This window comes from Anabrus simplex, chromosome 2 (genome assembly GCF_040414725.1).
Source record: "Anabrus simplex isolate iqAnaSimp1 chromosome 2, ASM4041472v1, whole genome shotgun sequence".
Lineage (NCBI taxonomy): Eukaryota > Metazoa > Arthropoda > Insecta > Orthoptera > Tettigoniidae > Anabrus > Anabrus simplex.
In genome coordinates, this window is record NC_090266.1 from 94,119,660 (window position 1) to 94,137,333 (window position 17,674).

The 17,674-nt window shown below is 38.4% G+C and overlaps 1 protein-coding gene across 3 annotated transcripts in view; it reads right to left on the reverse strand.

The window, feature by feature from the left end:
• Nucleotides 1-3,023: 3,023 nt before the first annotated feature.
• The window catches only part of LOC136863910 (uncharacterized), a 528,465-nt gene continuing 513,814 nt past the window's right edge, over nt 3,024-17,674 (reverse strand). For all 3 annotated transcript variants that reach the window (XM_067140326.2, XM_068226094.1, XM_068226093.1), the window contains exons 3-6: nt 13,216-15,025; nt 11,166-12,028; nt 9,309-9,441; nt 3,024-6,326 (exon numbers count right to left, since the gene is read on the reverse strand). In XM_067140326.2, the coding sequence (XP_066996427.2) occupies nt 6,272-6,326; nt 9,309-9,441; nt 11,166-12,028; nt 13,216-15,025 (2,861 nt within the window). In that variant the 3' untranslated portion in view covers nt 3,024-6,271. The remainder of the gene's footprint in view (nt 6,327-9,308; nt 9,442-11,165; nt 12,029-13,215; nt 15,026-17,674) is intronic.

A 17,674-nucleotide genomic window follows, 5' to 3' on the forward strand; every position in this document is an offset into this window, starting at 1 on the left:
TCACTGACAGAGAGATTGGTTAAAAACAATGTTAATTTGAAAATAATTTCTACAGTGTGTACTTTCATAAAAACACAATTTTCTTAAGTTTTGGCAATTTTTTTCTTTACTAACCGACATGTGAATTATTTTCTAGATAAAGTAAACTCATGTCCTCATCCCGAGGTGGTGCAGCTCTTTTCAGGCACACCCCCATTGGAGGTGAGCTGCATGTACCATTTCAACCACGTACCAGCCCTCCTGCCACTCTTAAATTTTGGCAGTACCGGGAATCAAACCCGGGCCCCCAAGGACGGCAGCTAAAAACACCAACCGTTACACTACGGAGGCGGACATTTTCTAGATGAATACTGTATTATAACTGAACATAGTATTCTAAGAAATATGTGCCATTTCTTAATCTGTTTACCGTCCAGGGTTGGTTTTCCCTCAGACTCACCTCTGCCACTTCAAGGGCAGTTTCCTGGAGCATGAGACTTTGGGTTGGGGATACAACTGGGTAAGATGACCAGTACATTGCCCAGGCGCCCTCACCTACTATGCTGAACAGGAGCCTTGTGGTGGGGATGGGAAGATTGAAGGGGATAGACAAGGAAGAGGGAAAAAGCAGCTGTAGCCTTAAGAGAGGTAGGGTACCATGGAAAACCACTTCGAGGATGGCTGAGGTGGGAATCGAATCCCCCTCTACCCAGATGACCTCCCAAGGCTGAGTGGATTCTGTTCCAGTCCTCGTACCACTTTTCAAATTTCATGGTAGAGCCAGGAATTGAACTTGGGCCTCCAGGGGTGGTAGCTAGTCACACTAACAACTATGCCACAGAAACCATGTGCCATGTTTTTATAAAAAATTCTTCAGTAAGTTTTGAAATCCCGTAGGTCATGGACTTTTGAACCAGTAATATTTATACAAGCAAATTACATACCTTCATTGCATGCTGAATCAAGATTTAAATTTCATAAGTGATAAAAGCATATAAAAGTTCTCTACATAATTTACTATTCAGTCTTTATTTTCTCACAAATTTACAGTTCTTGACTTAAGGGTTTTTAAAAGTAACTGATTCATTTAGTGTCAATCATTTTTGAATGCCTCAAGTAATAAACTATTTTTTCTTCATGTATGTACTGTTGTATAGTAAATTAGAATCTTATGCTCGACAGACTGGAAAAGTTAAAAGGTTGTATCACCACTCAGGCTTATATTGTCCATAGAAAACTTCTCAAATGACATACACCACATACACCAGTACACTTCTCCTTGGGGGCTGATGACTTTTGATGTTGGGCCCCTTAAAACAACAATCATCATCATCATCATCATCATCATCATCATCATCATCATCATAATCAACACTTCTCCTTGAAGCATGGGATTAGTGGGTCATTTATTGCCTTCTTTTCATTGCTGACAACCATCGCTTGTTCAAGGCCCAGTTCAAGTCCGATTGTAGGGTTGATAATTAGCTTACATCTTGAAGTTTTGGAGTAGGTGATTATGTCCACAGGATATATTGAGCCATTTATACTAAGGCAGACAACATCTTCATGCACTTCAAGACCTTTAATTATCAAGGTAGTGGCTATCTGGGATCTGACTAAATGATAATGTGAATTTTTGAGCAAGAATTCATGGTCATACTGTCCTAGAACGTGTCCAAGAGTTTCATTCTTTGCGCAACCTTATCTGTACCGGGTGCCGTCCTCAGTCCTGCTGTGTATAGCTCTGACAGTTGCTATATTCACATTCCTTTACAGGCAGGTTGTTCATTCTGCTGTCGAAAGACCATTTATTAGCCAGCACTACACATCACTTAAGAACTTGTCTCCTCTTCCTTTTCCTGGTAATGAAGTTCAGTTCTTAAATTCTCTGTAACAAAGGTCTTCTCGGAGGTTCTTCATTATTGACTTAGTTCTTAGAGGGCTAAATTCAATATATTAAATCCTGTAACAGGTTGCACGCAAGCGGAATATAAGATATGAAATGGTCAGAGATCCAATGTCACGGCGGACGTAGTAATATAAAACTCGACAGATGGCAGTAAACGACACTTGTAGGGCTGGCTGAAAGGAGAATCCACTAATAGAGAGTTGTGTTATCTCCCTGCTAGCTTTTTACATGCTGTGAGAGGCTATCGTGTTCAGTCAAGCATCCGCCACGACTTTTGAGATTGGCCTTTTGCAATTTATATAGTTATTTGTGTGACATGCATATGAACATAATATTGATTAATTACCTTGAATACTGGATGTACTCTAATGCAGAGGTCTGTAGGATGTTATTGAATTTTTTCGCAGCAGCATGTTAGTGCAAAAATGGCATGTGAGTCATTCCACAAATAAGATATTTTGCCAATCAAAGCCCTTATATCAGATAGTGTTGGAGATGACCAATCTTTGATTCTACATATTCTAGCTGGAGATGTTGCCTGTTGTTTCCATTTGTTTCCCTGATTTATTGTTTTCTTATGAATTATGTCAAAATTTTGGTATAAAAAAAGGCTTGGTTGCCATATCAAAATATGAATGTAAAATTGTTTCCCTGAATTACTGTTTCCTGGTGAATTATGTCAAAATTTCGGTATCAAACAATAGTGAAAAGTAGGCTCGGTCGCCATGTCAAAATATGAATGTAAAATAGGTCCTTGACTAATATTATATATCGGAATGGTACGTGAAGGTCCTTGGTCCAAGTTACTCACAAAAATTCTTTTGTGACTCTACATATGTAGATAAAAGTAATTTTTCATTTGAAGAGTCAAGAGACCAAAATTCAATTAGTGAGTCTTCTCTGTGAAAGAGCGACTCAATTGCCTTGGAGAATGAAACAGCTGATGAAAGGATAATTCTGGATGAGTTTTAATTTGCTATATTTTCAGTCTGTGTACAGACATTAAACACTCGTAAGGCTAGTCAACTCTGTGATCAATGGAAGATGGAGTTTGTCTCATGACTTCTTGCTCTCTTTTTCTCAAGATCAGGTAGGTCAAGGAGGTAGAATATATTTAAGAACAGTTTATTTGAATAATTGCATTTATTTTACAAGTATTTAATTGTTATTTACATAAATAAAATACAAAAAAAATAACTACTTACAATAACAGATACTGCTGATTTACACATGGGTGTCTACAATTACTTATTTTTGTGCTAGGAATCAACACTTGAGACTGAAGGATGTTTCTAGTCATAGACTAGAAATTAAATACCATAATAGGCTATAAGATGAACACTGAATAGGCTTACAACAAGATGACATGCCAGATGCAGAGGGAAAAGCTATATATTCCAGGAAGTTCTTTCATAAGCCTGTGTACATTCATTCAAATACCTTGTTGCAACTTGTAATTTCATAGTCAATTTCTACCATTTTTATTGAGATCATGCCATAGAGATATTCAGTACAGACATGGATTTGTAATTATATCGTGCCATGTATCAGTTTGTTTGGAATAGAGGGAGTACTCGACAGTCAGAGATCACTTTCTCGTCCTGCCTTTTGGTAGTATTGCTGACTTTCAGTGCAGCTGCACATTCTCACGTACTCCTTGCAAATAGCTAGACATTAGAATAGTTTTATTTAAAATATGATTTATGTTCTATCCATACATATTTCAGGAAATAACAAAGCTTTGGTTTCTCATTTCTGAAGTCCCTAATACTCATATTTTTTCTAAAAATATTAAATAATTAACACACCTATCTTTGATATGTGTGCTCCTGGTGCAAAATGGAGTGAACTGTTTTATGTTCTGTTGCTTCAGATATGCAGTGAAGTACAAGCCACCATTCCCCTGTGAATTGCATGGATGTTATCATATTATCATTTTTGTAACTCATTAATACTCAGAATACCATCTAGTTGCAAATAGGGTGTTTTGGCAACTGTGAAAACTACACAAATTCTGAATACAAGAATTTAGCACAAACAAATGGAAGAAGTTGAAACTTTTAACAAGTAGGCTACATCCGTACTACAAAACACCTGTCACCCCACATCACCAAGTTGAAGTCACCCATGCCACGATGTTCTGCACGCTTTCTGTCTTTGCAGATAAAAACTTGCTCCACAGCAAAGACGTCATTCAAGGTCGAAAACGCTTGATCACCCAGTAGCAGTCATTCTGTAAGGTAAATTGCCCCTGGGACTCAAACTGAAATTCCTTGCTCTCTGGATGGATATTTCAGGTTCGCTATGGGAATCAACATCTTCATCATCTGATGGCCAGGCAGGCATCAATTTTTGAAAATGAAACAAAGTCTCTCATAGTGCATTGGCACTGCCGGTGGCTCCAAGTAGCTTACGCAGAGGCCTCCACGATATGCACTAGCCATGCGTCTTGGTAGGTGTGCCATTTACCAACTGGTGGACCCAACTTAGCACACTAGGGCAAAATGCTGGCAACCAGGAATGAGTTAGCTGGAAAATTTATAATGTCCAATAATGAATCAACTCTATTGGTATTATTAGTGGTATGTTTCGAGCTGTCGGTAGAGAGATGACGTGGAATAACATCAGTATACAAATAAGTTTGAGTGGTGTCTTTAAAAGAAGGAAATATCACAATATGGAAATAAAGCTGGAATTCAAGAGGACAAATTGGGCCAAATATTCCTTTATAGGAAGAGGAGTTAGGGATTGGAATAACTTACCAAAGGAGATGTTCAATGAATTTCCAATTTCTTTGCAATCATTTAATAAAAGGCTAGGAAAACAATAGAGAGGGAATCTGCCACCTGGGCTACTGACCTGAATGCAGATCAGTAGTAACTGATTGATTGATAGAGCACAATGCCCATCAAAACGGAACCTTAATAATAGTGATATGTCTATGAAATATGTGGTGTAACTGAAGCAGTATTTATAGATGTATTACTCTCAGGGTTGACAATCAGAGCAATGATGACACAAATTAGTGACAATTTAGTCATTTTACTCGTTACATTATCTTTAGTTGTGCTTCATTTTTCTTTATTTTTTACTAAAGATAGCCCTGCCAGTCATGAAAAATTTTGACTTTTGTTTCTACTAATGAAAAGAATACACTGACCAAAATCACTAAGGTGAGGTTCTAATATGGCAGCATAGGCATGCTGGCACAACATCAGAGATGACTGAATGCAATTTGGTCCTTTCCATCAGATCATGCTACAGACAAGTAGACAACATCAAATATTTGTATTGCTAACAACTGCACATGAAGCTGTACTATGTAGCTCTGTAGGAAGAACAAAAATGCATATTTTACCTGCTATTTGTGGCTATCGACAATGATTGCAGACAGATATTTGTACTGTGGTTAACGTGCCAGTCTGTAGAGCAAGGACTCAGACTTGAGTGCCAAGGACAATTATATTTCGCTTTAGATAAAATCTGAAATATTGTTTAGTTTATTATAAGTGTTTGTTTAACATTATGTTTTCCTTTTTCAGTAATTATATTATAAATTTATCATTACACTTCCTGTCCATGCTCTTGAACATGATAATTATTTGTTGATTGACTAGGTTTTAACACTCCACATTAGCAACTCTGGAAGGTAGGCTATGACTTCAAAGCAATCCTCATCTTTCTCTAATTTGAAGACCAATATATTTAGTGACTGATTATCAAAATGCTATGAATGGAACATTTCTTTCTTCTGGAGCTAACATCAAGGATAATAAAAGCAATGATGTCAGAATAAATGAGAACTACAATTCACACAGTGAACTAACACTAAGGGCATCCCTGAATGTAAAACAGTACTGTAATAAACTTCAACAGAATATTAAACATAATACAGAATTTATTGAATTCTACAAAATGGACAATTTAATGTTTCAAATGAGGTGAATGTTACAGTGTGCAGTATGAGGAAATAATTATGCTTCTGATAAGAACACAAGTGTGCACACAGTGCAGTTTCGTCCCACTTCTGCATCGGTATTTACAAGGGATGCCATCTCTTCTACTATTGTGTACAATCACTTGAACACTTGATATGGTTTCATTTATTCCCTCTTACATATAAACATGGACAATGATACAATTATAGGTACCAGTATACAATGAAGAGTAAATGCTGCCTTTTGTACAACTATCAATAACATATTGACAATTAATTGGAAATCAACCGATGCAGAAAGAGATTGGTAGAGACACACAAAGTGATCTACAACATCAAACAGCACGTAGCTACCAATAATTCAGAAATAATTCTCTACAAATATCTATAAAGTGCATTGTGAAATTTTGGTTGTTTTTCCTTAACATGCTCAAGTTCTTCTGCAGTTATTCAGGATCTGTTGCCTGGACCAAATCAGTGCAGGATTTTGCTTTAGTCGATCTGCAACACATGAAACAAAATGTTCTTAAGAGTTACAATCGGAATATTCTCTGAACCACATCGGTCATTTTTACATTTGTTACTGTACCAAGAGAAATTTTTGATAATAAATTGAGCTCCAGAACAGTGTACACAATCAATAAATATTCTGTTCAAACATATTAAGGTATCACTAATGGAGCCAAACTCAGGAAGCAAGGAAGAAGGTAGGAACAGAGGATAAACACAATGATAGTTGGATATTAGGATAAATGTAATTTATTCTGGGTTTGCAACACAATACATTAAGTCAGTTTTGAGTTTTTTGCATTTACATGCTGTCCACCATCAATATTCTAGATACTCTAACAAACTCATCTACATAAATTTAATATTGTTCTGAGAGCAGATATTGGCAATGAAGGATTGATAACTTTCAAACCTCTTTTATTTCTCAGATGTGAAATTTTTAACTTTATTTGTTATGCCTGTAAATCTGCAATATATAGCATTTAACATTAGGATGAATCAAATAATATAACCAGGATAAATGCTAATATATGTTTATATATATACAGCATGGTAAGAAACAACATGACCTGGTTATATGAACATTAGAGCGTTGGTTGCACTGATAAATAATTTTTAAAAAATAATTCAATCACTCACTGCCATTGTCATTTTACATATAAGCTGCAAACAATAACCAATCAGATAGTTTTGTGGATGAATTCAGTTGGGCTTTGCTAAACCTGCACGTGACTTTAAGACCAGCGTGAGAGCCATGCAGAGAAATGAGTATCGAACACAATCACTCAGCCGGTGTCACTGTAGCTGCAATGTGATCCTGTCAGCTTGGAGGTCCATGTGCAAATCCCTTCCCTGATAGTCTTTTTTTTTTTTTTTTTTTTGTTTGGTACTTTTTTTGCTAGTGGTTTTACGTCGCACCGACACAGATAGGTCTTAAGGCGATGATGGGATAGGAAAGGCCTAGGAGTAGGAAGGAAGCGGCCGGTGGCCTTAATTAAGATGCAGCCCCAGCATTTGCCTGGTGTGAAAATGGGAAACCATGGAAAACCATCTTCAGGGCTGCCGACAGTGGGATTCGAACCCACTATCTCCCGGATGTAAAGTCACAGCCGCACAGCCAACTCATGTCTTCTCCTCATCTTAAGTCTACCAAGAAAGGCCCCTCAGCAGTATAAATGTCTGCTCTCACTAATGAAGTTCCGAAGCAGGAATGTGATGAGACGGAGAAGACTGAGACAGACGAGGGGAGAGCCCAGCTATGATGATGCCAATGTGTAAGATGTGTTTCCATGTTTGTCATCATTCCTTCACTCTTGTATTCTCTCTCTCTTCCTAACATCCTGCCTGTGATAACCAATTATACACTTGGTTATTCTCTATCCATTGCAATAAACCAATATTCATCAAAATAGAACTAGAAAGAACTAGATAATGTAGCTTTTGGGCTTCTACTGCATCAAGAAATAATTCCGCGGAGACTTTGCTTCATGTCTTTAGAAGAAAGACTTGTCTGTCCACGAGGAAAACTTCTCTAATAATTGAAAGTCTCAGCAAAATGTAAAGACTACTGGCAAAAATGAGTGCAATTGGACTTGACAAAAGAGTGACTGAATGGGTGGCTAAGTTTCTAGAAAATAGAACCCAGAGAATTAGAGTAGGTGAAGCTTTATCTGTCCCTGTAATAATTAAGAGGGGAATTCCTCAAGGCAGTATTATTGGACCGTTATGTTTTCTTATATATATCAATGATATGTGTAAAGAAGTGGAATCAGAGATAAGGCGTTTTGCAGACGATGTTATTCTGTACAGAGTAATAGATAAGTTACAAGATTGTGAGCAACTGCAAAACCTCGATAATGTTGTGAGATGGACAGTAGGCAATGGTATGATGATAAACGGGGATAAAAGTCAGGCTGTGAGTTTCACAAATAGGAAATGTCCTCTCAGTTTTAATTACTGCATTGATGGGGTTAAAGTTCGATTTGTTCTGGGCGATTTCCATCAAAAGAGTAGCGTTACAAAAATGTTGCAAAGTTTGGGCTGGGAAGACCTGAGAGAAAGGAGACGAGCTGCTCGACTAAGCGGTATGTTCCGAGCTGTCATTGGAGAGATGGCGTTGGAGGATATCAGTAGACGAATATGTTTGAGTGGTGTCGTTAAAAGTAGGAAAGAAGATAAAGTTGGAATTGAAGAGGACAAATTGGGGCAAGTATTCGTTTATAGGATAGGGATTTAGGGATTGGAATAATTTACCAAGGGAGATGTTCAGTAAATTTCCAATTTCCTTGCAATCATTTAAGAAAAAGCTAGGAAAACAACAGATAGGGAATCTGCCACCTGGGCGACTCCCCAAATTGCAGATCATTAGTGATTGTTTGATTGAAGAATTTCTCCTCATCTTGACAGGGCAAAAGCCCTAAAGCTGCATTATCATGTCTATTAATATGGGCTGTGAAAGCATCAAGCTAAATATTAGAAGGAACTTGTTTCAACAGCAGGTACTGTACTATGTTATATAGTAGATCACAATCTACAGCTCACTCTACCTTGTTTCTAGTTCTTTCCTTTTTCTTTACAAGTTGCCTTACATCACACTGACTCACATAAGTGGGATGGGAAAGGACCAGGAGTGGGAAGGAAGCAGCTGTGGCCTTAATTAAGGTACAGCCTGGTGCTAAAATGGCAAACAATGGGAAACCATTGGAAGATGGGATTCTTCCTTCAACCTAACCTTAGTTGAGTTGATGCCAATACGGGACAAAAATGAGATTGATAAGTTGGGAAACCATCTTTAGGGCTGCCAACAGTGGGGTTCGAACCCACTATCTCCTGAATGGACAGCCGGCATGTCTCCAAAATGCAGAGCCATAGTGTGTTAACGTGCATGACCACTCTGCTCAGTACGTTCTGAGGATTGGACGAAGAAGGTGAATTCTGAACCAGACAAGAATGAGTAAATTAAGAGGTACTTACGCTTCTTTGGTGCGAACTCGGCGACAGATGTGCAGTGCTACTGGTCCGGATTTGATCTTTTTGAAGAGGGCAACAGCCTCGGAGTGAGTTAGATCGTGACAAACTTGACCATTCACAGCCAAAACTTCATCTCCTAAAAGACAGAGAAACACACTAATTTGTAGCTGATTTATTTAGGACTACAAATCACCATGGTCGTCATTGCTGTGCTTGCTTCAGTGCTTGGTACATCAAGCAAAACACATAAGTCTTTGGTGGCTTAAAGCTGTAAAATCTCCAGCTCTGTGTGATTTGCTTGATAACCAGTATTATTGTGATGTTTGTAATAGTCTTTATATTTATAAATGATTAGGGTTTGGTTAAGAGAAAACAAATTGTAACTGTAGAAAGCATTTGAAATGGGAGACCATAAAAATGTGAAATGTTTTGATCCTTTATTGTTCAGTGTTCCACAGTAACATAGCTTTCCAGTGAACTCAGCAAACCATTTCAAGGTCATTATTGAGAACTAAATGGCCTGTTTCCAAGTCCATGGACATAGCCAATGTACTAACCCATTAGGCCATCCAGGTCAGTAATGACACACTGAAAGCTAACTGAAATGAACTTTTGATATTTAAGGTAGAGATTCTGCTCAGTTTTATCATAATTATACGGTCATTTTCCTGACCCAAACTATGAACCTTGATAGTTCTAGTTAAAAGTACGAGAATATATCACTTAGCGATACAGACTTGAGGGAGAGAAATTTTATCCATGTGTACTGTCTGTGGTAAATTCTGAGGACAGTATAATAAGAGAGTCTCTAAACACACTTCAAATTTAAATTCTTTTATACTTGATATTCATACTTAAGATTTAATGAGTCTTCCTTCAGGCTTTCTGGTCTCCAAACAAATGTATTAACTATTTTACTGTAGGAGTGTCAGTACACAAGAAAAGTCAAGCTCACAGGGCAGCCACGGTTTCAGCTCTTACTTATCCACTAAAGCTACATCTAAACATAATCAAATTTAAGGAACAGCTGAAGTCATTACTTAATATTTTAATCCTTTTATGACCACGCATGTTTAATAAAATGATGCCATAAAGAACAGCCGTTTGATGTTAAAGACCAAGGTGTATTTTTTAGTTCTTCTTTCATAAATCCATAATGTAGATTGTAACTAAGATACTTTTTTAAAAAATGATTTTCTTCCCAAAATGATGAAAAACTGTCAGTTTACACAGTAAATGCAAAACAAACAAAAATCTAAATAAAACAAACATTAAAAAAATGTTTTAAAGATTTATTGCTCCAATGAAATATCAATATCTCTTCTTTATAGCTAGCGCAGTCAATGGCGATTTATTTTCAATCGGCCTTTCGCTTAAGAGCAGTTGGTCCTGTAAAGGTTAAATAATGTGACTACCTTCGAATATATTTCACTGAATTAATTCAGAACAAGATAAAAATTGAATCAGAAAAAAGCAAGCATACAGTTTAAGAAGACAGTTGACACGACTTACAGTTTAGCATGGAATCCAAGCTGTAGAAGCATGACTACTTATTTTGAGAAACTCATATGCATTGAAAATAATATAATTTTTCATCATTATTGCCAATGTTAAATTTCTAAGGAAACTAACTTTATCAGCCAGTCAATAATTCATGGAAAATGAACTATAATGGCTGATTTAAAAATAATTATTCTTCATTTGAAATATCACATGCATGGACTAGGATTTGCACCGTGGCCATCTTGGTGAGTATTAAGTGAATGTCACTGTGACAACTCCCATAGAAATAATATATCAGAAACTGATTCAGCTGCATCAAGAGAATTAATACTATTTACTGGTAGTTTGTTAACTTACCAGCTCGAAGCCGTCCATCTTCTGCTGCCTGTCCATTCGGTAAGATGCTCTTGATAAAGATTCCAAGGGCTCCTCTAGGTGAGTCACTTCCTCCCACAATTGTAAAACCAAGGCTTTTCTTTCCAGGTCCCTTCTCGAATATGATGGTGTGGAAAGAACAGACAGTGGAACGTGGCCTCCTGGGAAGAGTGCAGAAGTTTGTAGTAGAAGACAGAGATTCATCGTGACCTCCAGAACTTGAACCTTTTGACGTTAACTTCTCAATATTTTTACTTTTGCCGGACAGAGACATTTCAGAGGAATTCCCATAAACAAATGATTCATTCAAGATCAGGCCAGACTTCTGGCCATCCGAGTAACTAACAACTGTCCTGCGGTGAACTTTGCCACTGCCACTGCTGGTACTGCTACTATGCTTCTGGAAGTGATGTCGTTTCTTTACTGATTTATTATTATGTGAACTAATGTTTTCTGATGCCTCATCCTGGTGTTGAGTACCTGCTGGTTCTGAAGAAACAGAGGCAAGCCTTTGATTTGTAGTATCAGGACTCGAGGAAATGCTGCTTCGAAATGATGAGGAAGCATCAGAGGAATTAAAGGAGTTATTGTACGAAGGCTTCTGACGAGGAAGTACGAGTACGTTCTCATAATCAACAGAGCTCTCCAACATGGAAGTACTATGATGAACGGGCGTTTGGCATTTATTAGAAAGATTCTCGTCCTGTTTTAAGGGACGAGCAATGACTAGGTCCACTTCTTTGGGTCCACTACGTAAAGCTTCCCGCGCACCAGCCATGGTGAGCCCTCGCAGACGGCGGCCATTTACGTTCACTATCTCATCCCCAACTCTCAGGGTTCCTTCCCTGCAACAAAAGGCAATGGGATACAGAATTAGTTCCAGGAAATTACTTCCAAGCTATTTCTATGAATGAGTTTCAATGGGAAACCAAGTTACATGTAGTTCAAACCCCAAACACCATCACAGAGTCTTGTCAGATGATTTGCTTAGAGACTTTCACAATAATATCCTTCATTCAAAAATATCCAGTTCATATTTCATTGTGGTGGGGTGTTATACTGAGCTTGAAAGACATGAGACGAAATACTGTCTTCAATTTTCAAGGAACAAAAATATTTTCAATACATTTTCATGTAGCCTAATAATAATAATAATAATAATAATATAATAATAATATAAGAATATACAATAATTGAAAATATGAAGCTTATGAAAATTAACCTGCTGACAAAATTAAATCTAAGAAATTCAGAAATTGAAAATACTGAGTGTATGATTTTTCCCAGCAAAGTACCCTTTCCAATGTTTCATTTGATACCTATATATTAGATATATATATTAGATAATATATAATAATATTTATTATTATTATTATTATTATTATTATTATTATTATTATTATTATTATTACTACTACTACTATTATTATTGAGTTATTGTTCTAAGTTCATCGGACCCTATATTATAGGTTATTATACCTCTCAGCATTTAATCTGAAAGTCTGTGTGAATTAACTAAACACCTCCATATAGTTTCCACTTTGTAGTTAACACTTTTGGCACCTGTTTCTATACCTCATACCTCATTAAACACGAGCCTAACCATTGTCTTTCTGCTCTTCTTATTCATCATGGTCAAGTCTTGTAGATCACCTACCTTTCCCTATTCATCACCAGCATAGCTAGTTCTTATACATATCTAGCTTTAATTTTACAAGTTCATTTCTCACATAGCCCTCCATTCTTCATTATGAAAACCCTCCTGCCATTGTTCCTACATCTTTTTACAAGCAACCATACTTGTTAATTTCTTGTTCTTCAGCTTTGCTACACCTAAATAAATAAATAAATAAATAAATAATTAAATAATATAATTGAAAATATGAAGCTTATAAAAATTAACCTGCTGACAAAATTAAATCTAAGAAATTCAGAAACTGAAAATACTGAGTGTATGATTTTTCGCAGCAAAGTACCTATAACCAGCTATCTGGAAGGCAAAAGGTCATATCAATCTTCAGAACTGACTCACCTGTCTGCTAAGCCTTCTGGAACCACATGGGCGACAAGATAACCGGGGCTTCCTTGGTCTGAGAGGCGAGTTTTAGCTATGAAGATCCCAAGTCCTTCTTCTGGTTCAAACCGAGTCAGACGTACCACTTTGAACTCTCGTTTGTGAAGTTCGGAACTGTCCGAGTCATCAGAAGTCCTATGAGGAGGAAGTGGAGGTGGTGTTCTGGAAATTTTTGGCTGGGATGAACTGGAAGCTAGTCTCTGACGACGCCTCTGTTTTTCAGTTAATTCTAATGTCAGTTCTTCCCCTTCAATTTCGTGTGGAGATTCGTCATCACTGTGACTCTGAAGTCTCCTGAATACTTCGTGCCTGTCAAGTGAAGCTGCTCTCTCAGATAGCCTTCGTTTGGGTCTCCCTTCCCCTCGGGTACCACTAACAAAAGCTGCGGTTCTATTGCTGTCCTTTGACACGTTCATGTTATCTTCCATGAATACTTCTACAGAAGTGGTCTTTGGACTCTGACATGGTGATAAAGGTATTTGTTGATCCTGAGATGCACTACGTAAATGTGTCCGGGGCACATGACCGTTTTCTGCACGGGAACGACTCTTGTGGTAAGAGGAAACACTATTGTGACGACACGACCACCGCTCTCCTAAACCACCTTCGAGAACAGAAGAGTTAGCTGAATCATTGACAATAATACCACTGTCACAGTCCTCCGTTTCACAAATGACTATATGGTCACCATCATCTCCCACAACATGACCCGTAATGTCCTCGTCTTCTTCGTGATATAAAGGGTTGTGCCTTCGCTGAAATTCTTCCAATCCAGGAAGGGCTCCATACGAAAAACTTCGTAATTTTGCTTTCCCTGTAGCTTTACACTTCTTCTCACTCTCAGTACTACTGTCTTCGGCGCTTGTGTTATGGCGGTACAACTTAGCAAGAAATCTATTGGTAGATGACTTCAAGTATTTTTCAGACATAGCTCTTAGTTTAGCCGACAGACAAGAACTTGAGGTAAATGACTCATGGTGTGTTCTGAAGTTTCGTCTCCATCTACTTTTAGGTAATTTTGTGGAATCTGGAGTTGATTTTAGTGGGTATGCACCCAGAGACTTCGGTTCTTCACTATCATTTGCTGTGTTCAAATCGTGAATAACATCATCGTTCAATTCGCTATGACTTACACGATGAAGATCTTCTTGATTCGTATAATATACATTGTCATTAGATTTCGACACACTGAACACACTATTACACCTACCCACTGGAGTGTTGCATAAGTCGAGGGAATTACTCTTAACTTCTAAGTTTTGTATTCTCGAATGAAGGAATACATCGTCATCGTCCCCACTGCAACCTGATACACTGACAGACGGTCGAATTCGGTGATACGCATGTGAAATATTCGATGGTTCGTCTTCTTTAATACTCTCCTGATCGTAAGCAAGAAGACCTTGGCATTCTTCGTCAACATCTTCTGCGTGATTGTACACTGACGATCCCACCTCGCTCCCAGACGAGTCCTCTGGTTGTGAAATATTCCCTGAAGAACGGAAACATGAGAGGCGAGTGTTCTTGACGCGATCCAGCAAAGGGTTCCTCTTCTCTCTTGAGGCTGTAGCTTCCTTGTGGCTGGGATTGTCACAGCTAGGGTACACCTTGTTACTCTGCCTTCGCCTCTGTGGGGACCAACAACGTCCACTTCTCTCTGCAGGAGCGGCGCTGCCGCCAACCACCACGATCCTGTCTTTAACGTTGTAGCAGTTCATCTCTTGACCACAGCTGCTGCGGCGACGCTGCCAACGGACAGGTGACATATCTGTAACATAAATAGGTGTTTCACATTACTGCGAATCAAGAAAGATAGTATCGTCATACACAACCAGTGCTATTTAATATAGTGATGGACATTATGAGGAAAGTTCGCCAAGAGCCAACAGCAAATGATATGAAAGTCATAGCATGTGCAGATGATATGATGATATGGGAAGAAAGAGAGCAATAATTGGAAGAACAACTAAATATCTGGCAGAGGGCAATTGAACAAGCAGGCATGGAAATAAGTTTAACGAAAAGTGAGGTAATAAAAATCAGTACAGAAAACAGGAAAGTGAAGGGTGGAAACATTCTTAAAGAAGTAAATGTTTTTAAATACCTAGGAAGTAAGCTAACTGGGAAAGGAAACACCAAGGAAGAAATTTCGGAGAGGATAGGAAATTGCTCAAAATTTTATTACTGTGTACCAGACATAATTAGAAATTGGAAATTACCGAAGCAAAAATCATGATATATAAATCATATTATTTGCCAATATTGACCTATGGATCAGAATGTTGGACTTGGACAAAAAAAAAAAGATCTGAGTAGATTACAAGCGACAGAGATGCGCTTCTGCGAGGGATCTTGGGTAAAACTTGGAGGGACAAGATTAGAAATGAAACAATAAGAAACACGCTACAAATCAACTCCCTAAAAGACACTATGGAGAGAAATACGCTGAAATGGTTTGGCCACGTCAAAAAAATGGGACAAGAATGATTACCAAGAAGAGCTCTGGAAGAAGACCAATTGGAAGACCACGAACCAGATGGAGGGATCAGGTGGACGATGACGTAAATTGGAGAAGACTACAATGGGAGACAGCGATGAACGATAGACTGTGGGAAAAAGAGAAGATTGAAAGAGGCTCTGTGAACGACCTGCATAAGCAGAAACGTATCAAGAAGAAGAAATACAACATAAAGAAGAATTGTATCCAAATCTAATTACGATGAAGTTTACCTAGTGTTCGTAAAAATTTCTCCATTAGATACGCCATTGCATTGTTCTTTGGGGAATTACTTCACCTTTTATCTGTACCAAGTGGGCAATGTCTTATACTGTATATCACCTCCAGTATACTAGTAGGTAGAGAGCCGTTCAGACGTGTACATTACCGGGCGAGTTGGCCGTGCGCGTAGAGGCGCGCGGCTGTGAGCTTGCATCCGGGAGATAGTAGGTTCGAATCCCACTATCGGCAGCCCTGAAAATGATTTTCCGTGGTTTCCCATTTTCACACCAGGCAAATGCTGCGGCTGTACCTTAGCAAAAAAAAAAAAAAAAAAAAAAGACGTGTACATTAGTTCTCAAAAGGAATGAAAATGTGAACACGTTATCATTGTTGCAGCATTTGTCCATCTGGGTGAGGGCTAAACCTCATGTAAACCTCTCACTTAATAAGGACCAGTCTGACTAATAAGCAGTGCACAACTGAACATACGGCTCGAGACACGATGACAAAGTACTGTGTTCGTGGGCAGAATCTCCTTACGTTTTGGGGACATAAAATGTGGCCAGCCAGATCCCCCGATTTGACTGTTTGCGATTTCCTTCCACAGGGATAACTCAGGGTTTGCAACACTTTGAGGAGACTCATCAGAGCAGAGGTCCAGCTAGTTACACCTGAAATGCTGCTGTTGGTAATAAATGAATATACTCGTACTTGACAATTTGCTTTGCGTCGCACCGACACAGATATTTTACTACCCAAGTAAAAATATTCATCTACTTCCTTTAAGACTTCATTTCCAAATTTAATGTTTCCTACATCATATGACTTCGACTGCACTCCATTACTTTTGCTTTCGTCTTGTACTTCTTACCCAAGACTCTGTCCATACCATTGAGCAATTTCTCCAGACATTCTGCAGTCTCAGATAAAATAACAATATAATAATAATAATAATAATAATAATAATAATAATAATAATAATAATAATAATAATCATCATCATCATCATCTGTTTACCCTCCAGGTTCGGCTTTTCCCTCGGACTCAGCGAGGGATCCCACCTCTACCGCCTCAAGGGCAGTGTCCTGGAGCTTCAGACTCTTGGTCGGGGGATACAACTGGGGAGAATGACCAGTACCTCGCCCAGGCGGCCTCACCTGCTATGCTCAACAGGGGCCTTGCGGGGGATGGGGAAGATTGGAAGGGATAGACAAGGAAGAGGGAAGGAAGCGGCCGTGGCCTTAAGTTAGGTACCATCCCGGCATTTGCCTGTAGGAGAAGTGGGAAACCACGGAAAACCACTTCGAGGATGGCTGAGGTGGGAATCGAACCCACCTCTACTCAGTTGACCTCCCGAGGCTGAGTGGACCCCGTTCCAGCCCTCGTACCACTTTTCAAATTTCGTGGCAGAGCCGGGAATCGAACCCGGACCTCCGGGGGTGGCAGCTAATCACGCTAACCACTACACCACAGAGGCGGCAATAATCATCATAATTAATAATAATAATAATAATAATAATAATAATAATAATAATAATAATAATAATAAATAAAAGAGACGAATTGCTTAGTGCTGTGTTATTATGTGATTAAATTGAAATATATTCTCTATCAATTACCAGTCTCGTGCTTTACATTCACTATGTAATGTTACTGTGATATACAGAGTGAAGCGAAATTCGCGCACTCGGGCGTCGC